General features: G+C 35.9%; 1 protein-coding gene across 2 annotated transcripts; it reads right to left on the bottom strand.

Moving 5' to 3' along the window:
- Positions 1-6,030: 6,030 nt before the first annotated feature.
- rasef (RAS and EF-hand domain containing) lies at positions 6,031-25,179 on the bottom strand. Of its 2 annotated transcripts, none has more exons than XM_024274646.2 (17): positions 24,667-25,179; positions 18,389-18,535; positions 18,209-18,299; positions 15,633-15,728; positions 15,457-15,534; positions 15,259-15,374; positions 13,565-13,633; positions 13,403-13,460; positions 12,479-12,567; positions 11,665-11,956; positions 11,443-11,583; positions 11,103-11,253; positions 10,353-10,434; positions 10,140-10,254; positions 9,754-9,861; positions 9,074-9,150; positions 6,031-8,806 (listed from the first exon to the last, which is right to left on the bottom strand). In XM_024274646.2, the coding sequence occupies exons 1-17, from the start codon at positions 24,969-24,971 to the stop codon at positions 8,704-8,706; spliced, it is 2,118 nt and encodes a 705-aa protein (XP_024130414.1). In that variant the 5' UTR covers positions 24,972-25,179; the 3' UTR covers positions 6,031-8,703. The 2 variants fall into 2 exon arrangements, with proteins under 2 accessions (XP_024130414.1, XP_024130413.1); XM_024274645.2 differs by having other exon boundaries at positions 13,394-13,460.
- Between the last annotated feature and the right edge of the window lie 987 nt (positions 25,180-26,166).

Here is a 26,166-nt window from a genome sequence, read left to right on the forward strand (position 1 = left end):
AAAAAAAAAACACCTGGAGGTATCAGGATTTCAGGCGACAGCTGCAACGGTGTGTTGTATATTTCATGGTGCTCTTTTGAAGTTGGCTCTACATTTTCCACCAGCTCTTCAAAGGTCAGTCTGCAACTGCGTTTCATCACCCCAGCCCCACCCTCGCCATGTCCTTCTCCATCTCCTCACTGATGTTTAACTCACATCGCATTCTCTCTGTTCGTCTCTCTTGTCGAGCTCTGGCTCTGTCAGCAATGATTTCTCTCGAATCGAGTCACAGCCAGAGGAACACGTATAATTCTTAATGCTCTGTGACAAGGTTGTGATGCTCACGGGAAGCATAAAGGGAGCACATACACGGAGATGAGTGGGAGAGCGTTCGCTTGCCTGACCTGCAAGATAAACTGCAAATCAAACAGAGATCAGAGAGGGGTGTAATGCTTGAAAGCATAGTGTTATTGCCTGATGTAGACAAATGATGTGCTAAAATAAATCCTTGAAGTTCCTGGATGTCCTCTTTTTGAGCAGGAATCATTTCTTTAAAAGCTCTGTGATATAAAATATGCACAAATGAGCCAATTAATTATCAGGTGAGTTATACTGGGAGTTCCACATCATTATAGACAATGCTAAAGGGACACACAAAGTCACAGAGAACGTGAGCTGTAGTCTCTCATACAGTATGTCAGTTTGTGACCTATTTCCTCTTGTATGTCCTTGTGAGTGCGTCTGGAAAACCGTGCACAATTTGTTGTCCACATCATATCCATTAGCATCCTCCTGACCTGGAGCTGTCCCAGCCAATCAGATTTAAGTCTGCTGTCAGCAGGTGTCATCAGCCTCGCTGTGAGATTTATCAAAGTGACAGAGCGCGCCGCACAGCACGACTGCAGCATTTATCTCTCTTCCTCCCGCGCTCTCCTTCTATCTGCACCATTAAGTGCACACGCACACACAAAAGTCACATCAGCATCAAAGTGTTTACTGTCGAACCGCAAGATGCTCCTGCCACAGGAATGTATGCGGCCTAATTGAATACGATTTGTGCACGTGCGGGGCTTCTAATTTCCATTTTTAATGGAACCGCTAATGCTAAGAGGCTCATCCTGCTCTTGAGGCTTTCTTGGGGTTGTTTGCTGGTTTGGAGGAATGAGTACAGAGGAAGCAAGAAATATCAGTTTATTTATTCAACAGATGGCCACAACAGTGTGGGTACTGCTGCTAGATGGACTTCCATTTTGCATTTTTAAACTTATTATTCCTAATTAGTGAGGCCAAAAAGAAACTCAATATATAATCTTATCTTAAAGGGGCCATACCATGAAAAATCTACTTTTTGACCTTTTAAGAGTATTTTACTGTTCATTCCTCACTATAAAGAACCCCAGATTGGTATTTTGATCCATTCACACATTTCTGAGTAATCCTCTAAAAACTCTCAAAAGCAGCCCCTCCCATACCCACTAACGCGGGTCCTCTCGTGCTGATGTCACAAGGTGAGAACCGCCCCTTTCAGGGAGAGTCTGCTCCGCCCCCAGGCTAACACTAACACTTTCTCCACAAAGTTTGCAGCTTGAGCTACCTTGCTCCGCCCCCCTCCGGCTCGTGCACAGCAGACGCCGGCTGTCTGCTGCTCATTCGGTTTAGTGTTCAAAATTCGTGTGCTGGCATTGGAGTACATGGACTTGTGAGAAATCTGCAGAATATGTTGAGATGTATCCGAGAATGGCACAAGTAGACAGGGGAAGATGCTAGGAGAACGGGACCAGACTAATTCCTGGTGGAAAACGTGATCGACGAATTGGGAGAACTGGTTCAAACGTCGATTATTGAGCAATGGCAGAAAGATAAATGGATCTGCATGAAAGCGAAAAGGATTTTTTAGGATTTTTTCAAGAAACCCTGAAATTTTCATTTGATGATGTCTGCATTTTTTGACCAAATTTCACCGCAAAATGAACCAGTTAGCTATCAGGGATAAATCATTGAAATCACAGAATGTAGGCCTACATCAATATTTAAAAAATATTATTATTTATTATAATTTTTTATGGGTAACACCCTGACGAGGCTGACTCTGGGATGATGTTATGAAGTGGGTGGCACCCTCAGAGATCGAGTCGTTTTACTTCCGGGTTTGAAAAGAGTTTTTTTAAGTGTTCCAACGGTAATATATGGTCATTTATATGGATATAGTTTACTCTGAAAAACACAATAAAAACATAGTATGGCCTCTTTAATATCTGATTGGCTCCAGCATCATTTTCACCTCTCCGCTGAGAAAGTTGCTTTTTTCTGAGTTTTTTTTTCTGAGCTGCTGTGGGCAAAGTCTGGACTAAAGGAAACAGATTGAAATATCCCACATAAAATGCAAAAAGAAGGGGATAAGAAATTAACTTTATTTCTGTAGCCCCTTTCACAAAGATTGTAGTTTAATGTGCATTTGAAGGGCCTCAACATCCCAAATAACACATTAGTTCATCATAAAAACACTTGAAAAATGACACGATTAATTATAAATTACAAAAATAACTTGACAAGGTGTGTACGATACTGAAGAATTGTTGAATTTATGTATATTTTGGAAAATAACAAGCATACTTTCTAATTATTACCAACATTGTTTTCCCTAAAAAGAATTGTCATAACAAATTAATAAACTGCAACACTTTTAAGTTGAACATCCATCAATAATTTAACCTCTGATCAAACATAAAACATGGTATTATAAGAGTCATATTACTGTTTTCCAGTTAAGCTTACCTTTTTTATGTTTTTGTCTGTTTTGTGTTACGATTATGTACAAATTATATAGTGTAGACTTGTTAGAGTAAAAAGCTCTCTTCTATGGCTTTAAGAAATCATTTTTTTTTCCTAAAAAGTAAAAAAAAAATCAAAATTTCAGCAATCGAGGACTTTTTACAATGTAGCTTTCACAGATTTATGCCTTTAGTGTCTTCATAGTCTCAGCTAAGTGTTACAAAAAATTCAGATCTCCTTCAACATATTTTACATCACACATTTACATCATAAGTGACAATTTTGAGGCTAATTCCCGAGGAATTTTCCTCCCACTGTGGGATCTTTCTCTTAACACAGTGACTTTCATAGACTGATACACTCCAGCACCCCATTCCACCCCTGACCTTTACCCTTTAACTGGTGCCACGACCCCATCGTGATGATGTACAGCAAGCACATCATCTCCATGGTAACATGAGCTTGCTGCACCGAGCAAGCCACAGGGGGGAGAGTTCATATGTGGGTGTGTCACGTGCGCTTGTGTGAGGGTAGTGGGGCTCAATTAGTGGAGGCCACACACACACACATATGAGCACAGACACACACATCCCTAATAGGACTCTCCATCTGTCTATGTAAATCAATCCTGACCTTAGTTGAACTCTGGAGGTGCAGTTTGACAGTTAATCATTTGATAATTGTGTTATGTGAGCTTCACTGTACGAGTCGGTTTCTCTGCGTGTCATCGTGGTAGCAAGTGTGTGGAAACATGGTTCCCTCTTTAGTCACTAAACCTCAACTTCAGAAATAAAATCCTAACAACTTCTTTAGTTTTTATGGAAAGTTGGGAAGAGCTCTGCCTTTTCAAGTCTTATAAATAACATTTTCAGATGATATTTGAAAAGGTTATCAATTAAGATTTAGATGATTTTCTTTTGGAAAAAAGTTTTGAATTTACCAGAAAAACATTCATTTGAAACCTTGTCTTTAACTGTGTTCTCAATCAACCACTGTTCAATTCTAAAGCTAAAGAGCATGACCAGCCGAATCCTGTTTCCTGCCGTTTGAGCAACAGGTCGATATTGATTGTTCTCATCTGTGACAGTGTTTGGTCGATATGTCAATGCAGGTATATGAGGTCTTTATGCTGTATTGCTCATTAAGTCTGTGGGTGTCCCCAGACACTCACATAAACACATAACAGTGGATTACCTTCATGTCTGATCAATGACTGAACGATTTTGTAAAATGACGCCATAAGTTTTTCCTTTCAGTTGTTATAAGAAAGGCTCAAATAGTCATTTATTCAGCAAATGAGCAAAAAATGCAAAAGCAGTGACAGAAAAGAATACAAAAAGATTTGAAAAGTTGCTGAATGCAAAATTTCATACATTTCCTTATAAAACAAATTGTAACAAAAGGTCTGATCTGACTCCAGAATCTGAGATCATAGTGGAAATGTTTCACCCTAATTCACGCAAAAATCTCTCTATAATCAAGTTTTATCACAGCAAATGTGAAAATCTAAAGTCTGTTCTAAACAATGTCAAAGAAAATTACAGTTTTCAATTGATAAGAAGCTATTTTAGAGAAGATTTATTTTAAAAGGTGTGTGACTATTAATTTAATCAATAGTGTCCTGACAACTTTGGATTGTGAAGTGACTTGATAGAAGTGATCATCCATCTCAAAAGCATAAAAAAAAGAAAAAAATGAGGTGAAAGATGGTTTGTGTTAGTGGCCTGCAATACAAAAGAGGATGGAATTTAAAGGAAACACATGGCTGGAAAATGCATTCTGAATGGCTGTTAGACCAAAGCAGTGAGGTAGATGATGGATGAATGAAAGCATTAGAGTGAAAGTGGCAGCAGCCCAAGGTGCTATGAAAGGGGGAAACAACCGATCTTCCTTTCTGAAATGACGCCAAAGCTTCACTTGATTGCAAAAGCATGACATAATGAAAGAAAAGAGAATTAACAGGTTCCAGTCCACAGTTGTGTGTCTGGACGTTTACCATTTTGCATAAAGCGCTCTGCCCTCCCCAAAGGGGAGCTAAACTAATCTGTTAGATTAACACACATAAAATGGGTTTTAATCCGGCCCATCCTTTAAAGGAGTTGATTAAACGGACATAGAGATTAACACAAGTCTCCTTTGTCATTGGACTGATGCTCACGTAACACAAACAGAAGAATTTCCCTGGTTTTGTTTAACTGTCTGACATTCATGAGGACAAAAGCATGCAAATTGTAAGTTGATTGTATGAAACGTTTAACATTTAGCTTTAGACTGGTTATTATAAAACAGCACAGTAGTCATAAAATACAGGAAAGTAATTTATTATGTTTATTTTAAAGAAAACTTATTGTATTTTGCACTTTTACTTTGCAAGTTTTTGAAGTAAACAACTTAAAACTTTTCCAGGGAAAGAGAATGTAAGTCTATTAATAAAGTTTGTATTTATGTTCTAAAATGATTCAAAACTGATCTTAAGAAGTGGATAAAAATATAAAGATTTTAACCAAAAATTTAGATTTTTTTGGAAAAAGCTAAATTCCCATCAAAGAGGTTTCTGGAGCCTTTAGAGCTCAAGCGAACAGCTCTACTACTTATAGGCTTTAAGTCAGGGAATGAAGCGGTTTGGCGCCCAGATTTACTTCAACAGTTCAGACTTCTATTTTGGAAAGATGCTGCCCTCTAGCATGCAGAAGAGGTATAGCAGACAACTTAATTTGATGCTTTTTATTCGTTTTTTGAAAAGTAACTTTTGGGAAATTATTTTATCTCCAAAATTTTGAAAGGAAACAAAGTAAAAAACATCTGTAAATCGGACTTGGATTATATTTTCTTATTAGTAGTTCTGCTCTAAATTCAGAATCAAACTGGATGAACAAGAATCTACAGAAATGTTTCATTTCTGTTTAATTTGTCACAAATATGTCGTATAAATATACAGTGAAACGTTTTGCTCGACTGTCCAACAGTATGAAAAATGTTAAAAGATAAAAGTTAGATAACTGAGTATGAAAAGGCCTTCTAAGAAAATATTGACAATATTGCATTATTTATTTTTAGTGATTGATAAGTGATTTGAAGACACAAAAGGTTACAAAAGTGTTTTTTTTAAGAGATTGTGTAGAATAGTGACAGTTTCTTGTTCTGAACTAAAATTAAATGGATATATGTTATATAAAAAATAGTGCCAAACTACTATATGTTTTATGTATAGGATTAAAAAGAATAAAATACTTGTAATGGTTTTTTTTGGGGCATCGCTGAAGTGTACCAGACTGCGTGGGGGTGGGATGAGGGGTAAGGAATAACCGTGTGAGCGTCTGCGCGTGTCTGACCTGGCGCTGGGGTTTGGAGTCAGCTGTCCCAGATTGGAAATGGCCTCATTTGACCTCTGACCTTACCAGATGGTGACAAACCCCCTCGCTCAATAAACGGCGCCCTCCCAGAAACACCTCTCGTGAGTGTTTCTTTGCTGATGAGGTTTGACAAATGAGCCACAAGGACCTAAATTAATTTTAGGCTTTGTTTGGAGAAATATTGATGGAAGACTTTTCATTCATCCGTCTTTTTCTCAGGAAGGAGTGATGCACGTTTGAGGAGTTTTGTTCATCTGCCAGACATGCACACCACATTTTCGGTCTTAATTTTGATTGAGAAGAAACCCCTCGAGGACAGAAGTTAATAAATTAAATGCAGGTTTTCATAGCTTCTGAACAAGATGCACAACAGCAAAGAGAGCCTGCTGCAGGTCCTCCACACTAATATGTTCATTACTGTCATTAACCTTTTGACAGCACAGTCCGCTTATCTAATTATCCTCTTATTACTACCAGAGAACACACACTCTCCAACAGACAGCTCTCTGTTGCTTCTCTTCACACACCGTCCTCGTCTCCGCTGTCCCACATGCTGCTTGACAAATGAGTGGTCTCGCTTCATCAAGCACATGACAATGTAAACAGATGGGAGGTGCAGACAGGCAATTGTGCCAGCTCTAAACATATACACACTCAGGGAAGAAAAAAAATCCCCAACATATGCTGTAGTTATTCAAAGTGCTGCGTTTGAAGACGCCCTGGAACCACGGCTGACAGGGGGGTCTTTTAGAGCAACCACCAAGGAGAAAAGGCCCGTTTTATGACATGACCTCACATTTAAACTTCTACGGAGGTTCAGAATACAGAAAAAAATAAAAGACTTCCATCCTCACATGTTATACTGAGAGTTAATACTTTGCAACTTAATCTGTCCTTCAAAAATATTGGAAACTCCAATAATAATTTCTTTTTTAAACATGTTTTGTGGCATTTTTCTTAATGATGGAGAACATATTTGTATTTAAGAAAGTTAAAAATAATTTATGAGAGTTTCTTTTATTCATCATCATGAATAATAGGCAGACACAAAAAAACACAGTTAATTTTATCCATAAATGGGATAATCATAATTAAAAGACCATGTTTTTACATTCGATTAGAGAAATGATCAGAGTGGGACATGAATACTTCTTCCTACAATTTAAGATGATTTCAGTTGCAAAGACAAAAACAAAAACAGCAAATTATGTTAAAAAAATGTATATTTATTTATTTATTTTTTTAAGTTTATTTCCTCAACTTATACCAGTTTTTATTTCAAAACTGTGTATTTTTTTCTCATTTTAGAGCCAATCGCATCAATGGATGATGTCCCTCAGGTAAACCTAGAGAAGTTCTCGTGTGGTGTCTCAATGCGTCAAAAAATGACAACACATCACAACACATGAATGTCAGAAAAACAACAAATCTTCAAACACCAAATGAAGGAAAAATAACAGGCAAAGGTCGGTTTATTTGTAGTGCAGCATAGATGGGGAGACACCAGAATTACAGAGAAAATAAGGCATTTTAAAGGATTATCAATATTTTTATTTATATTTATCAAAATATTTATTTATTTACCCTAAAGATAGCTTGAGGGTTAAAAAAGCTTCTTAAGTTATTTTTATTTAGACGGGCTTTTAGCTAACTATGTCTTCTAACTGTCCTTTAATTGTTAATTTGCTTGTTTTACTGTATTTTTCTTAAAGTATGGATACATTTCTTCTTCTTCAACTGTTGTCATAAATAAACAAATCAAAATATATTTTAAGATAACATTTATTCTTGCTTTGATTCACAACTTTTATTTTATTATTCTTTTATACGTTTAATATATGATTTAAATGTACATTTAAATCCACATTATTTATTTAAATCCCACTGAACCATACTTATCTTTCATAAAATATGTATTTAACACAATTAATATACAACATATTACATTATTTGTAAGTTTATTTAAACATAATAACCTGCATATATTATATCTGGAGGAAAATATTAAATTATAACTCTGTTACTTATTTTAGACTGATCTACTTATTGTTCAGATTTACAAACTCTATGTAAAAAAAAAAGTAATACTGTCTTGGTAGCTAGTTTTCCCACAATCCTCTGCCTCATTGCAGCCATCATTGCACTCCATATTATTTCAAAACATCACTAATTTCCACAAATGTCCTCAAACCGCAGAATTCACCAGCAGGTTAGTGATATTACATCACCTTACTACTATTTCCACAGTAATAACATGATTAGCTTACCCTCTGAATTCCATCCTGTGCAATTATTTTTCATACGGTTTCATTTTTAAACTCCCTTTGTAAACTTCACTGCCAAAAAAAATCACTGTGTTTGCATCACTAAACTTAACTGAGTTTTCTAAAAGCAGTCTGATATACATTGTAGTTTTTATCTTAATGTCAAAGAGGAAAATATGCTAAATAAACAAAGTTCACATAAGTTTATACTGATATAATAAAACATAGTGTCTAAAAAAAATCTTTTTTTTCCCAGTTTTTGCATCTGTGTTCCTCATTAATCTTGTGTTGATGTGGTTGGTCCGGCTTTGGAGGTCCAGGTGTGGTGAGTGAGATCAGGTGCAGCAGAGGTGCTTTGGTTTATTCCTGGGAGCGTCTAAGCTGGGCAGCGACAGACCGCGACGTTTCTCCTCAAAAGTGGCGTGCTTTTTTACCAGCCTGTCCAGTGCCAAATGACAAAAGTTAAAAAGGAAACCTAAAAACTAATCTTATTCTCATGTTGTTGTTTGCCACCCTTTATTGCCAGTCACTTTGCTTTAATGCAGTCTTTACTATGTTTTATGTTTAGAATTACTGCACATAAATGTTACAGAAGTAAAAATTCAAAGCATAGATTTTATTTGTCACATTAAAAGCTTATGTGTTACTTTAGTGATGCTAATGCACCCCCTTTATGGCACAAACAAATCACCATATTGATCTGACCTGGCCAGATGTAGCACAGCTTCAAGGATGTTAGAGCCCTCTTTAGCACTGGTTTCACAGAACAGAGTGTTGTACGTCTGTGAAAATACAAAAAACATACATTCAACTTTAAACCCTTAAACTCTGTAGCTGTAAAGCTACTTTCACACCCAGTTTGTGATGTGCATTCAAGAATGTGCATTTTATTGCAGTCTTGAATGTTCTTTCAACATGTGGTGTTCACACTGGACAAGCAGGGAGGGGCTTTTTTTTTTCTATTTTTTTTTATTGCTTACTAGCCCATGTGCACCACCTTCTCATTGGTGCGAATGTTAAACCGGTGCAAATCCAGGCTTTTTCTTTCACAGCTCTATTCCAATATACTAAAGAGAATTTTCAAACAGTTCAGTGAATAAAACCGAACGTCATCCAAACGTCGCTACCAAAGCCGAGTCCCTGATTGGTCAAAGTTTGATCTGGTTTGACTTTTAACATGCTGCACGCCAGAAAAATGGTCTTAGAAACTTGCATAGCTTTGCTTGAATGCCTAAAATGTGCATATACATGTGTTTACATTGGCTTTTCATTGGAAGTGACCACTTCAGGGACATGCGTTGACGAGGGGGGGTGTCACGAACACTAGCTGAGGAGGATAATTCAAATGTTAGAACCATTTGTGTTTTTTTCTTTTTATTATTTACCATGGCCAGTTTTTCTCCATAACTGATGGGAACACAGGTAACTTCTTCTTTTCGCATGTCACATTTGTTGCCCACAAGCATGATGGGAATATCTTCATGCGAGACATCCTAGAAAACAAAGCATTAGAAAGAGGATGATCGGTTGAATGAACAGAAGAAATTCGCCAATTTAAGGTAGCACTGTCACTTTTCAAAGCAGTTTGAGACAAACTTGATTTAAAAACACAAGAACACAAACTGAACAGGCTTCATACCCAACACTTACATATCTGCTGCATGTGGAAAAAGAAAAAAACAACATCATCAACTTACTCTGACATTCAAATGAACAGGATAAACTGCAAAAAAGATGTTACTGAATATGTACATATTAAAATGTGATTTACCTCAATCATGTCCACCCATTCTCTGATATTAAGGAAACTCTTCTCACAGGTGACGTCGTACAGCAGCAGCACGCCGTCTGCACGCCGGAAGTATGACTTGGCAATACTGCGGAATCTGGGAAGAAAAATGACACAAACATGTATTCTCCTTCCATGTAGGAAATTGTGCATGGGTTTTTATGGGAGATTCAGTATCTATAATTGCGAATGTACCTCTCCTGGCCCGCTGTGTCCCACAGCTGCAACAAAACAGGTTCTCCGTCCACAACGAGCGTCTTCATGTGGAAATCCACGCCTGAAAACATAGAGGAGGAAAGTATTGCTTCTCATCTTCGCTGCTTTTTGTGGGGAAGACCATTTTTCTTACCCCATTGGCAGATTTTTTATTTTTTTTTATTTTGTTTATTTTAAAAAAATCTGCCAATGGGGTATTTTTTTTTTTCATTTATTTCTAAAGTGGCTTGTTTCTTGCAGTTAAAAAGGGTGTAAGTGGTGAAACTTCCAAAATTCCAGGAGAATTCTAGAAAGGGTAAAAAGCTGAAGCACACTCTGTTTTATCCTGAATCTGAAGATAAAAAAATGAACCAGGATTCTGTTCTTCTGAGAGACTAGACCTTAATAGTTGGTCTTGAAGACATTCATCTCACCTCGGGGCAAGTAAGACCCCTCAGATTAGAATTATTGACATTTGCTTCTAACATAAAATCTGTTTAACTATTTTGCCACACTTTTGAGGCAGTCGGCACATAAAAAACATGATTCACCCGCAGCTAAAACTAAAGAAGACAAACGACATTTGAAGTCCGATTGCTCTGAAGAGCAGAATCCTCTGATAATATGACTAAGAATCTTCCAAGAATGATTATTTAGATTTTTTCTCCAGTTTTTCAGCAAAAACTTTCCATAGGACGAAAAACTTTTTAATTGGTCAAAAAAAAAGAGTAATGTCCACATTGTACTCACCTAGAGTAGCGCTTGAATTGAGTTGGAATTCATTCTTGCAGAGGCGGAGCAGAAAGCTGGATTTTCCCACAGCTGCATCTCCAGCTAACACAATCCTGTAGGCCTTCTCGGAAGTCATGTAGCCCAGGTCAGGGCTGTCGGTGTCCTGTTTCTGCACAGGAGCAAACAAGTAGATTGAAGACAAAGAAAGGACAAGCTCTAAAAACATGTGAGCATGTATAGTGGCCTCTACAGCTTATGTTGCACATCTAAAACCTTGACTTGAAAACTAGAGCTCCGCATCACAGCATTATCTTTAAGTAACAGGGCTCCATTCAGTATCATCAACTCCATCACCCACCTGAACACTGATGGCACTGAGGGATTTCTTTGTTGTTGGTGCACTTGGTGCAGGGATGGTTATCGAGTCCGTCAGTTTCCATTCCAACATGGAGCTGGTGTCCGACCCAATCGCTGACTCAGCATCTACTGTCTCTGCCGGCTGCAACATTGACACACAGAACACATGACACAGAGCTGTCATGATACTGAAACATAACTGCACACTGCATTCAAATCTCACCTCCGTGTCCGAGTTTTCTCCCATCAAGCTATCGTTGTTGTCATCCTCTATCATCTTCAACTCCTCCTTTTTCTCCTCTTCCTGACCCTTGACCTCCTGCTCTGAGTCGTAGCCTTCATGGGAGCGTTTGAGAGTCGACAGGCCGCTGTCCACGGAGACCTCAGGCAGGCTGTCCTCCTCACAGTCGCTGCTGAGCCTGCGCCTCAGGCCCGGGTCACAGATGGCCAGAGCCAGAGTGTCACTGCTGGGCCGGCGGCTGAACGGAGACAAGTCGTTGATGCGCTCACTGAACCTGAGGACAAGGAGTGTGAGGCAGAAGTTTTATGCCCACGGAAAACTTATGAGGTAACATGGAAAACATATAAAAACATATAGATGTTTCATCTTAAAAAGAGACTTTAATGACCCACTATGATGAAAATTGTGTTTTTGGTGTTTTTTACATGTTTTGGTGACATTTTTCTGTTGATAGAGGACGTATATAAAGAAAACTAAGCTCAACTTTCTCATTTCTTTCTTTAAATCCTTGTTAATCAAGAGCAGATGAATAAAACTGCAATTGAAAAAGCTTGTAGTTGTAGTTTTAAATGAACTCCTGTCGCTTTGAAGAAACTGTCATATAAAATCACTTTTTTTTATTCAATTTTAGCTTAAAATTGCGTAATCATAGTTAAAAGACCACTGGGAATGCTTTTTTATTAAAAGATGATTGCAGTGGGACTTGAAACTAACTAAAATCATGTGATGCAAACTAATTTAAAATAGATACTAAAACATTTGAACAATAATTTCAAATGAATTCTTGTTTTCTTACCTTTCTAGTAAAGCATGAGGGGATGAATAGCAGATGCTTTTACTTCTGAATCTCTCTCTGATTTCTCCTGGCGAGCCACCACTACCGGACTGAAAGAAACATCATTTCAAACTAAGTTTTCTTATCTCTGTATCTATTTATTGTAGGGATGTCACAATTCACCGTTCAATAGTGTGACTTACAATTTAAAACTCAACCGTAAGTCACACCATTGAACAAAATCGTGGAAAAAGTGAATCGTTTCATCCCAAAGTTTGCATATGTTTACATTTAAAGGATCAAACACATGTTGTGTTAATATTTTTAATATTGATTTATTACATTACACCATGTTTAGTTTAGGCCAGTTTGAACGTTTTTCTTTATTCTAATTAAAAATTAGAAAATCAAAAAGATTTTTTTTTTAATTTTTGTTTTTTTGTCATAAATTATATATAGAACCAAAACAAAAATTGAGGTTTGAATCAAATTGTGAGGAAAATGAAACAGATTTCTATCTTTTCACAGATCAAAATTTCTATCAAATAAATTATATTTTTCAATAATTGCATTGAAATTCAGTTTTTGCTTTAATTTTATTTTATCTTATTTTATCAGTCAACATATAAACAGTTTGACAGAATAATTTCAATTCAAATGAAAGGTTGATATTTTCAATAGAACCCCAAATATTAGAGGATTATTTAAACTTGTACTTTAATTTAGAGGAAAACACATTTTTAGGCGAAACATTTAAAAAATAGATTTTGTGATTTTTTTTGTGACATTTGGTAAAGTTACTTTTTAAAAATGTGTTAACCAGCATTGGCTTTGCCTTTCTAGAAAGTAACTGGAATTAAGTTTAAACAGTAGTGTCGCCATTTTGTCTGACGATACTGTGAAAAGGGTCTATTGAAAACACAGAGCAGTCTCAACTCTTGTTACTTTCTCCAGAGCACTCCTCAGACCGTCATTGCTGTCATGGAGCTTCCTGTTGGCTGTCCTGCAGAAAAGAAAATTAAAAACAACATCATTTATTAAAAAAAAAATCAAACCCTTCATTTTGGCACAAATGCTGCATTTTAGTGAAGTTGTAATCTAACTTACTGAAGAATTTCAATCTGGCTCTCCAGGATGTCTCGTTCATCAGAGAACTGTTTCATGAGCTCCTCGTCTCTGAAGCAGAATCAGTTATTTAGTGTCATTAAATACATTTACCTGCATATTAATCAGTTGAATCCATCTTTAACATAAGATGTGTCAATAAATCGGTTGTATTCATAGAGCACTTTAAAAAAAAACAATTGAAAAAGTGCTGGATATAGATGTGAAATATGAAAGATAAGACACAACAAATGACAAAATTAGAAAAATAAATATAACTTTGAAATAAACCAATAGTAAAACCACTATCTTATACTGTGTTAAAAACCTTTAAAGAAGAAGAAAAGCTTTGGTTGAGAAAGCAACTTTGGATGTCCTTCAGTTTTTAGAATTATGAGTGGTGTCAGATGTGCTGATCTAAAAAAATGAGGAGTTTGTGGGACGATGAGGTCAAAGAGACCGTAGAGCTACTTAAAAATAAATAAAATAATTTAAAAATCAACATGAAAGTGTACAGAAGCCAAGCGACTGAAGATAAAAGTGGAAAATGGTTATTTTTTATTTGTTTTTGGTTAAGTTTTGTTCAATAAAAACAAAGCACAATTACAAGGAAAAAAAATGTAAAATTACAATAACTTTTTATGAAGCGTTTAATTTGTCATTTTACATTCGTAATTGTTTTTAAACTAAAAATAATAATTTATAGGTAACTTATGGCAACAAAAATGACAAAATGACAGCACGACGAGCTGACCCACAGAGGTAGTGTGTCCTCCTGCCTCCGTCTCTGCTGTTTCTGTTGCTATGCAACCCTTCTGAAGAAAGCAATTGTGTGAAGTCACTCCAGGATATCCTGTTTCAACCCTGACAAATAAAACCTCCAGAGACCAACCCTACCCCGTACAAATGGTGTCTTCCTCTCTCCGTGAGTCTCGAGCCCTTTGCAATAAAAGTAATCTAATATCCATAATCCAATAACCAGGGCCATTTATGGCGCTAAATGCTATTACATAAAATGTATGTGTTGGATCATTAGAGCTGAACTCAGAAAGCAAATCAACAATACTCTTCTGTTCAGAAAAAGGAGGAGCACAACCCGTTTTGCCAAGTTGTAGCCATCAGTTGGAAGAATTTAACTTTTATAAACAGGAAATTTAAAGATTTTTTTTGGTTTTTCTACTGAAAAACATTTTATCCATACGTTTCTATTTATTTTTCAACACAAATATCTAGATAAATACATGAGACTTCCCCTTTCTTTGTCACTGTTCTGCCCTGCAGAGGCCGACTGTGAGCTGCCTGCAAACTAACATCAGTAATTTTACACTTCATGCACCATCATCTAAACTATAACATCATATTTTAGAACTTAATGGGTATTTTACCAGATAACTTGACATTTTTTAACCACCAAACTGCTCACTTAACTCTTTTAGGCTTCGATTCATTGTGAGGCCTTTTATCATAGTTGTAAATAACAGTTTAACTTTAATTAAATATTATTTAAGTTATATAAAATACGAAAAAAATGTGCTAATGCTGCCACTAAGTGACTTTATGTACGATTTTAATGTGTACTAGTCTAATAATTTAATCATTACTAATCAGCAAATCCAATATGATCATTCTGAAAAGGAAAAAATAAATATCCTAAGATATTAGGACAAACAATAACAATAATTGTATAATCTTTTCACCGTTCTGAGTTCATGCTTTGATCGGTCAGCTCCGTCTTCAGCGAGTCCATCTCACTCTGCAGAAAAGCCACTTGAGTCTGAGACTTCAGCAGCTCCTGTTTTAACCTTTGGTTTTCCTGAAAATATGAGACGCAGAATGAAAATGTGATGAAAAAGTGTTTTTATTTTAGATTTTATTTGAAGAACTTTAGGTCCCACCAGCGTCAGCTCGTTGATTTTCTTCTTCAGAGCGGAGCTCTCGTCTTTGACTGTGATGTTCTTATACTTTTCTTCTATCTAAGGAGGAGATTTTAGTTGTTATGTATCACCATCAGCTGTTAGCCAACATTAGTTTGACAGTTTAGGACTGTTAAGCTCAAACAAGTGAAAATTACCATCTGCATCCTCTGGAGTTTACACTGCAGCTCATAGACTTCAGTCTCATAAGATCTTCGTAATTCATTTAGGGCCGCCTCTGCTCGCCTCTTCTCCTGCAGATAAAGAACAACACTTATATTTTCCACAAGACAAACGGACGCTTTACAGTCCAAGTAAATGGTATATTTGAGGAGCTGCTTCAAAACACATAAAAACAACTGTCTGTCTACAATCTAAACTCTTGGATTTGGATCACGAGGAGCACAGGTGAGCCCCATCCCTCTCCGGCTGCTATTTTAAGACAAAACAAACATTAGCTCTTGAGTCACGAGGAACACTTGCATAAGACATCACCGTGAAGATAAGACGAACCTCAAGTTTCCATTCAAAATCCAAAATGTAAATAAAATTAGATAAAAGTTGACCAACTTATCTAGCAGATTATGTATGTATAATTTAATTTATTTCAACATTTATGCCTTAATACAGAAAGTTTTATTAAAGTTACTACATTTCTTTACTTTTTTTAAACAGCTCTATAACTGTAATACTGCTCACCAGGCATCAGTGGGAAACCCATAAAAACAAGAATTTTAATTTTTAACCAAAAACACTTAAAATCCACTTCAATAAAAATCTAGTTTTTGGTCTTTTTTACATGTTTTTGTAGCATTTTTCTCATGACGGAGAACATATATACAAGAATTTCTGAGCATTTCTTTATTTAAATCATGATGGATCAGTAGCAGATGATTTGAAAAGGCTCTCAGTTGTGACACAACTGAAATGGTCGGGCCAAAGACTCCCTGCTCCGCTCCAATTCTGATGCATCCACTTGCAAACATGGATCTCCACGTATGTCTTCATTTTCCGTATCTGAGCTCCTATCTAGCCCAATACTGTATAGTCTAGCTCCAATATTGTTCACCATTTTTGTTGCATCCCTAATGTTAGCTTGAGGTTGTGAGGGGGTGTAAGCTAGCAGTGGAGAGTGTAAACAAAAGGATGATGGGAAATTAGCTGAGGGTTACACAGTTCCACCCACAATCCAGAGGAGAATTTCAAATAAACTCCAGCTGCTCTGAAGAAAATATGTCTTAAAAAATTAGAAAAGCATTTTGAGTTTGTCTAAAAACGGTAAAATCATAATTAAACAACCACTGGGAACGATTTTAAAATGGATTAAAATATAGTTGGAGTGGGACTTGAAGTACCAGTCGTGTCATTTTACATTTATATAGTTTTATATACTGTTATATACTGTCAAAACTTAACTTCTAGTTTACCAAACATTTCTCGAAGAGGGTTTAAATAAACAAATAATTTTCTACAAAAATAAAAAATGTGTTTAAATTTCTGATAGTTCTCTTCTTTCAATCCAAGTAATCAAATTTACTCTCACACCTTAAGTAAGTTATCTGGAAGTTAAACTTTAAAAAAACAAGTTGACAAGAATAATCCAAAATTAAAGATAGTATGAAAAAATATTTTAAAAAGACATTAATGTAATTTTTTTTTTATTTTAAACTACTCTGTACAGGGTCCCTTATGAAAGTTAAAAACAGGAACGGTTTCTCATACGCACAAGAAACAAAGTACCAGTGCTTTTTTTGTACCTTTAGGGGCTCCGTAGCTCTGGATCTACCAGAAATTGAATAAAGAAATACTAAAAAAAACACAATATAATCTTTTATTTTATATGTCCTCCATAATAAGAAAAATGCTATATGTTAAAAACACCAAAAACATTATTTTCATTTGATCGGGTCTTTAAGTAAAGCAAAGACAAAAAGACTCGAGAACGTTTTTTATTCAACTTCAATAAATATTTGAAACATTGCTAAAAATGTTAAAATTAAAATCTGCTCTTACTGGAACTTTACAATTGACGATGCTGTTAAAATTTGCTTTGCAGTGGTCGCATGATGATTCTTTTAGATATTACTATTTATTCTAGTTTTAACAATTTGAAGATTCTTCTCAGTCGTGTATCCTTGTTTTAATGACTTTTGCTATTTTTATTTAGCTGCCAATTGATGTGTTATAATTGTTTGTAAATGATTGAATGATTTTTCAGTTGCAAATGTTATCATGATAAAATGTTATAAAACACACTGACCAAAGCACTTTTTGTATTTGTTTTACCTGGACAAATTAAGCATTTATCTAAAATGATCACAACAACAAAAGGTTGTAGTTTCTCCTGAAATTTCATAGAAGTTTTAAACTTTTTTACAGTACAAAAAATAATTCAAAACACAATAAAGATTATTTCTACAGTATCATTCAGAGCCAGATGCCACCCAAACGTATCACTGCAAACATGTAGAGTTTTATCATTTCCACCTGGCGGATAAAGCATGCTTCAGCGTCTCCATCTGTCAGCTTTATCTCCTCAGATTCATGAAATCCCTCTGATCAGAGTGTTTGGATCAGTAGCCTGATAGGACGGCATGTGTTTGTTTAACATGAGGGAAGAGCTGAACAAATGAGCTCTGCTTATCACTTTATCTACACTAACTCCAGTAGAAAGTGTCGCTTCGTGCTACAACCTGGCTGCATGGTTTGTGTGCATGTGGATCAGCTGTCCCACCTGCTCTCGTGTTTTTCTCTCTGCACCGTGAATACGTTGGTCCATCTCCTCCTCCATCTCACTGAGCTGCATAGATGCTTGATCCTGTGCTCTAAAAATCAGCAAAACCAGTGAACGTCCAACGAAAGATTTAATTATCTTTGATTTTTTTAATGTTTTGACACGCTTTCTGTCTCTCACCGTTTAATAGCGAGTGCCAGGTTCTCCATCTCTGAGTTCTGCTGTTTTATCTCTTTGGTGAAGTTCATGATGACTTTCTCAAACTGAGGAATCAGCCTGGGCTCAGTCAGGCTGATGTTCTCGTACAAAGTTGCTGCTTGTTCATGCCTAAAGAAAAAAAACAAAGAAAATATTTCAGTTTTGCTTCCTGCTTAATAACTTGATCCACAGCTAAAATACTGATTTTAACTTCGAAATGTACTATTCTATTCAATTAGTATTCCATTTCGTTCATTATACATTCTCAGTAATTAATCTCAATATAAAAATTTTAAGACTCAACTCCACAACCTTTAACTTCCTTTTTTTCTCAGATCAAAGCTGCTGTCTTTTGCTTTTGTGCTCATCTAGTTTCATTGACATTTATTGATCACATAAATCAAGAAATAAAACAATATTAATCAGCTTGAAGCACAGCTTGATTTATTTCAAGAATATGTGATTTTTTTAAGTAGAAGTCTCCAAAGTATCACATTTATAAGTTTGTAGATTTGCATAGAAAAGGAAAGATACATTTGTTAAAGTTATATTCTTGTCCTTTTTTCTCCTTTTTTCTCCTCAAGTTCAACTGAAGCACTTTTAATACAGCTTGTCACTTTAACTGGATGACATCATGCATTTACCTTTAAAAAAAAAGGTAAATGCATAGATGCATGCTGTAAGGAAACACTAAAATTGCATATACTATACCAGGGGTCGGCAACCATAAAAGAGCCATTTGGTCTCGTTTTCTGCTGATCAAAACCTAGAAGGAGCCGTATCTCTACCTTTTACCTTTAGTAGAGGCCAAATTAGCGAAAAATCTAGCTCGTTACTTAATTTTATTAATTGAACTCCAAATTAGCATAAAATTCCTCAGTAAATTAAATCAACCAAAAATGTTAGCATGTTGCTAAAAGAAAAGCTAAACTCTAAATTAGCAATAAAACTCTAGTAGATAACAAATTAGCCAAAAATGTTAGCATATATTGCTAAAATATTAGCTAAACTCCACTGTAGCATGAAAACTCATTAGAGGCCAAATTAGCCAAAAAAAGCTAGCTTGTTGTGTAATTACTAGCTGAACTCCAAAATCGCCTCAAATTCCTCAGTAAACTAAATTAGTCAAAAATGTTAGCATGTTGCTAAAATAGAAGCTAAATTCTAAATTATCCCAAAAAAACTTAAGTAGATAACAAATTAGCTAAAAACATCAGGATTTTTTCTAAAACATTAGCTAAACTCCAAATTAGCCTATAACCTCCAGTGAACAAAAAACTAGCAAAAATGTTAGCATGTTGCTAAAACAGAAGCTAAACTCTAAATTTTTTAAAAATTATTATCATTTTATCTTTCTTCAGCCAGAGAGCCACCATGGAGAGATAATACCACATGTTGCTCTGGAGTTACAGGTTGCAGACCCCTGTACTAAACTTTAAAAAACACAAAAGTAATTTTTTATGCATTTTTAATGCTATTCCCAACATAATGTTTTAGGCTTTGATCAATACCTGCTGGCAAATCAAGTCCAGTGTGTTGTGGCATTAAACAGATCCAATGACTTTTGCATGGAAGGCATGATGTATGGAAGTTGTGTTTGTTTGTTTAGTGAGCAGCACCGACTCTAAAATCCTGTGCATACAGACTGAGCTGTCAGTGCAGTGGCTTCCAGAGAAACACTGTTAACTTAACTATGATACTTTTGCAAAAGTTTACACAAACCGTTCAGCATCAGGCCTGCAGACACATAAACAGACATAAACAGGAGGAGTTGCCAGGCAGCAGTTTAATCCAGACTGAACAAATATAAAAATAGAGATAAGACATGAAACAAACAAACAAACAAAAAAAAAAAAAAACAGTACAAAACTTCTGGTTAAAAAGGACACTCTAACAGGTGTTAGAGTGAAAATACAGTTTCCATCATTTTTGATCTTAGACTTGTTTGTCCCTTCGCTCTCAGACTTAAGGTTTATTTTTCTGAAGTTAGAGAAAAGCTTTTGATAGGATCAAATTAATATAATTGCCCATTTTACTATCTTTATATATCATCTTGATTCAACTTCCATTGTGAGTTGATATTTAATACACAATCTTGTATAAAGAAAATAGTAATTAGTTGTCATGCACTTGTGAGGGAAATGTGTTCTCCCCATTTGACCCATCCCCTGAGGGAGCGGTGAGCTGCAGACACAGCTGCGCTCGGAAACCATTTAGTGGTTTAACGCCCCCCAAACCAATCTCTTCTAATGTTGAGTGTCCAGCAGGGAGGTATCGGGTCCCATTTTTAGAGTCTTTTGTATGACTCGGTCTGGATTTGAACTTGCAGCTTCCCAGTCTCAGGACAGACACTCTACCAAAGGCCACTGAGTAACAGAGTCGGCTTTTGTTTGGAACAAAAAATGTGAGAACATCCACTTTAGCTACAATTTAATTACATTTTATTTTTAAGCCTGCAGCTTGTCTGTTAGAAACATAAAAAAAAAAAGTTTGACATTTTTTTAAGCAAAAGAACATTGTAAAAGGAAAAAGCAGAGCTTCAGCTTGTACCAATAAGGACTATGCACTCATGAAGGATCAATAAATTATTAAAAAAAAAAACTTATAGCCTCTTTTAACTGCAATTGAGTTTTCCTTTTAGATTTACTTTGAAAAAATGAATTTTTACAGCAGTCAGCTTTTTAAAGTTAAAATCACTAAATAAGAACAAAGCCAGTAGGCAGGTGGTGAAAAACAGCTAAATAATAAATAGACTAAAAAACAAAAAAAGGGTAACTGAAAGATCCAGGTACATGATGTGCAAAAGTAAATATATGCCTTGAAGTCCAATCATCTTTTAATCTTTTTTAAAAGTAATAAAATTATTTTTAGGCAAAATAATAAAACCCCTTTTTCTCTAAGCTGATGGGACACTAAAGTCTACTCCACAGGGCATAAAAATGCCTGTCTGTAAAAGTTTGAGATACTCATTTTGACATCACAAAAACACATTACACAAGAATTTAGTTTATTTTTTTAAAATAAACATGCACATTTTTAAAAGTGACCGGTCTAGAGCGAACCCCACCTTCACCCAACAAGAGCTGGGACAGGCTCCAGCAACCCTATGACCCCCAAAAGAGATATAGCAGAATAGGAAACTGGATTGATGGATGGATTTTTAAACATGATGATAAGCATTTAACACAAAAACTGGAACTGAAATTAATCTTTGCAGCAGCAGGAAGCTCATTTTGTGTTTTTAGAATTTGTAACATCAACTAAAAGATAGAAAAATCATTATACTGTATCAGAACTTTTTTTTTTTCAGTGTCCGTATCTGGTGTGACCAACATTAGCATCACAGCACGCATAGAACCTATTGATTGTGGTCCATGCTGATCAATTCCCTTGATGGGAAATTGGTAGGAGCTGGATAACTCTGTCGGATATCTCTGTACATTCCATGACATGCAGCTGTGTCCATGTTCTACTGACACAGCATAACCGATAGCTGATATCAGCAAAGCCCTCACCATACGCTCTGCCATCTTGGATGACAGGGATCAAAAAGAAAAGCGTTGTGTTTAGATTCTTGTTGGGTGTATTCCTCTTACACAGAACATTAATTCATCCTGAGAAGATCCAATGTGAGCCGTGTACTAAATTGTCAGTGTCATCTCTCAGCTGACTGACTGACTGTGATTTGTGACTGAAGATAAGGGAGTACTTTCAGCAGGCAACACCGCTGTGACAATCGATGTCCTGATGCCACAGCACAGCAGCGCGAGGAAGAGTCCCATGCGGCGCCCGAGGACTCAGTGAGTGCAGAGACGCAGATTAATACAAATCTACACAGAAATGTGCTGATGGATGGTTGAAAAGGATCGTTGAACTTGCTGCTTTTATATAAAGTGCCTTAAAGTTGAGGCATCTGCAACATCATCTGTAGCCATGACTCAACTTAAGAAAATGCCACCTGGACAAATGACAACCTTTATCGACACTTTCACGTAAAACTAGCTAAACTGAAAGCACATCTGTTTGGTTTTGTTAAGGTGGCCAACATTTGGCCGACAATGATTGTTTAGATTTAACTTTTAAGACAGAAATCATGCACACATAATATTGCATTTCTTTTCTGAATGTGGAAGGCCTGTGTCAAAAAGAAGAAGAAGAAGAAGCTTTAACATGTCTGTTGTCTGTTGGATTAATGTCTCCAGAGGCACAAATAGAGAAATAATACAACTGTCGTATGGAGGGATTTCCAAACAAAAGCTACAGTTTTAAGATAAAATGTTTCTAAATTGCAAACAAAATGTAAAGTTTTAAGTACAAAACTTCATAATTTGCAAATGACAATATTAAATATTTGCTGGGAGACTTTAAATTAAAGTTGCTACTTAAATTTCAAAATCTGAAAAACTTTTTGGAGATTATTTTGTTTCACTAGTGTTCTTGTTTTACTTCATACTTCATAACTTTTATATGAAGTTTCTGTTCATGACTTTTTTGTTGCACAATGAATCCCATTAAATTAGCTAAAAACTGACTAATTATCGAGTTAATTAACTGAACTGAAACAAGGCTGTGCTTTGCAGGTCTTGGGATAACTTTTGAATGGTCACTTCAATTCCCCAACTAAACTATTTCAACATTTTTCTCCCATTTTCCACAACATACAGCCACAATGTGAGGTGACTGGAAAAAAAGCAACAACAGAGTTTGAGATCTTTTGAGGAGCTTTGTGTTCATCTCAGCAGATAAAAGCCTCCCACCTAGTCAGCATTAATACATTTACAAACTATTTTGCTATCTATGTTCATATATACATAGGCACATAGGCTTATAGAGTCTAATTTTGTGTGATTTTGTTGTGTTCCTGGATTTTATCAAAGAAAATCTATCGTTGCTCAATGAAGGTTTGACACACTGATATAAAGACCAGAGATTCATCCAGGCAAAGAGATAAATAAAGACAGAAGACCACAAAACAGATGACTTTATAAATAACATAAAAGATTGAGAAGCAAAATGTGATTTGAAAAAGTCAAGAGCTCAAGAAACAAAAGCAAACTGACCCCAAAAACACAAAAGTGAAAATACTACAGTTATTACACTAAATTTTGATTATAGCAAATGATGTAAGTTACATGAGGTAAGTTTAAGTCTTCAAGATGAAATGTAGCTGTTTTAAATTGTGTTTGCATTCAAGTTTTTCCTCACACACCTCAACAAATGTACAGAGGTAGGTGGAGAATCCAAGAATTCTACTGAAGTGGGTCTAAAAAATGATTTTTTCCAAGTACAAGTAGGTGGTTCTAGCAGTAAAACACTTGACTAATAATATAAATAAATACAGTTCAAATATATATGATTTATAATCTAAAAACTTACTGAATCAGGCAAGTAAGATTAAATGACTAACATACACATTCTGCCACTTCTATACACTAAAACATGATTTTGGATTAACTGCATAAACAGAAACATTACATTTTCTTTTTATCCTTAATTTTTTACCAATAAGGTTTCATTGATGTCCAAAATAAATCATGAATCTATGGATATTTGCTAATATTAGATGTGGATATTGTCAAACATGTTTGCTGATTGTGTCCCAGACTTAAAAACTTAAAAAACGTTATTTTTTATTGAAACTATTACACAACAGCTATATGTTTTTTATGTATTTTTTTTCTTTTACTCAAAACACAATTGTGTCTCCAACATGAGACAGTCTGTTACAGAAGAAACTCACTATGGTGGTTGAGTTAAAGGTCAGACTTTTTACGTACATCCACATTAAAGCATTCAGATATAGAGTATTAGTATTTTTCATTTATTTAAACATTGGACAAGTTATTTTAACTTACAAAATAGGGTTAGCATGATTATGTAATATTTAGTAAAAGTACTTTAGCAGGGCCTATATTAGTTTTAATGAACAGTTTAGAAAAAGTAGTATTTATGGGACAGTTTTGCTAAATTTACTTTAGTAAATTAGTGTAAAAGTGTGATAATTCTATAGATTGTTAAAGATCATTTTGTGAGCCTATAATGTGATCAAGTTTTTAAAACTATTTACATATACATATTTCTATAATTAGAATAAAAACTTGACGCATTTCTCCAAAAGTGTTTTTTGGACTTTTATCATCCTTGCAGACACTGTGGCTTCTGTTGCGCGCGTGCATATCTTCAGGCCATTTCCATACATTACCACATGTGTGCAGTCTATCTATCTCCACCATGACAGCGCAGCCGCAGGAGCTTCTCACCTGGGGATGTACTTGGCCTGCTCGCCCAGCTTTAACTCGAAGTTCTCCCACGCTATGGACACCTCGCCCCCGTCCGCCTCCATCTCTTCTGCGTAACGGTCGTGGAAGCCGTGGATGAACTCCTGCAGGTTGACGGTTCCGTCCTGGTCCACGTCCAGCCGCTCAAAGATCCTGTCCGCCTCGGCCGCGGACACCTGCAGCTCCGCGCAGATGGTGAGGAACTCGCTCCTCTCGATGCGCCCGGAGTTGTCCACGTCGTAGGCGCGGAAGAGCGCGCGCAGCCGCTCCTGCTCCCCCGCGCTCATTCCTCTGATGGCCGGCTGGCTGGTGGACACGGATGATCACGGAGAGAGAGAGAAAAAAGTGTCTTACTCCTTTCTTCTGGGCCACAATCGCTCCTGTCCAGCCATTAAAAGTTTAAAGGGATCAAAAAGTCTGACAGCATTCTTCTTCCCCTCAAAGTTTCCTCTTTTTAAAAACTAGGAGAAGAAAAAGTTACGCTCCTGTCATCAGTTTACCTATGAGTTACTCCTCCTCTTTGGTGCAGAGGTGTGAGCTTCAGGCAAAGTTAGCGGAGAAAACCTGTACTGCAACTTGAATAAACAGGTGATCCACGTATTAGACTGTAATGGATCACTTTCTATTTCTGGTGTCTTAAACACGTTTTCATATTTATTTCTAGATACATGAAGTAATGTTTGACATGTACCCATCAAATTAGTCTAAAAGATCATCCACTCCAATGACTTTTTAGTTCTTTTAACATGTTCTTTTAGCATTTTTCTGATGCCACATATTAAGAAAACTCAGTTTAAAACTGAATTTGTTAGTATTTCTTTATTCAAATAGTTTTGAATCAGTAGCAGATGAAAAAATGCAGATGGAAAATAGAATTTACAATCTCACTGATCTGCTTTATTCTACATCTGCAAAAGCGTCATAAGAAACCTCAAAGGTGCAAGACTTTGTCATCTATGCTCAAATATTGACATTCCAGTAAAACAAGGAACTAAAGTGTTTTCTTTCTTCCAGCTTGTTTACACCTTCTTGTGTTTCTCAATGCACAACTGATGACAGAAAACGAATGCTCATAGAAGAAGGAAGTAAAGTTAAAGCTCCATATCTGCACCAGCAGCTTTTGGAACCAGCTGGGACATAACTGGCCTCTCTTCCATTGATCCCTTTAAGCTTTGTCATCAATTATGACAGAGCTGATGTAATAGTTTCGGTATCAAGAGCCAAGCATTGTGTCCTACATGGCAGCAACAGGAGTTTAGTTTTTTTTAATCCAATATTTTTTAAATTATAGTCAGCTATAAACTTATTCTTCCCAGTAAAACTGAAGGAACTGCAATATGTCTTTATGAGAGCATCATTTTTAAAGCTCTTAAAGTCTCTTATTGCAACAAATATGTAAATTTCTCTAAATATGTATTTAAAATGCAATATTTAATAATATATACATTAATAACGTCAAATTAATAGGATTCTTGACACTGA

The sequence above is a fragment of the Oryzias melastigma genome, linkage group LG9, assembly GCF_002922805.2.
Source record: "Oryzias melastigma strain HK-1 linkage group LG9, ASM292280v2, whole genome shotgun sequence".
NCBI classification, from domain to species: Eukaryota; Metazoa; Chordata; class Actinopteri; order Beloniformes; family Adrianichthyidae; genus Oryzias; species Oryzias melastigma.

Bases quoted from the DNA above. Each gene is read 5' to 3' on its own strand.
- rasef (XM_024274645.2), bottom strand. From the start codon at position 24,971: ATGAGCGCGGGGGAGCAGGAGCGGCTGCGCGCGCTCTTCCGCGCCTAC. The intron at 15,375-15,456 runs GTGGGACCTAAA...TCATATTTTCAG, and splicing joins AAATCAACGAGCTGACGCTG to GAAAACCAAAGGTTAAAACA. The intron at 10,255-10,352 runs GTACATTCGCAA...TTTTCTTCCCAG, and splicing joins GACACAGCGGGCCAGGAGAG to ATTCCGCAGTATTGCCAAGT.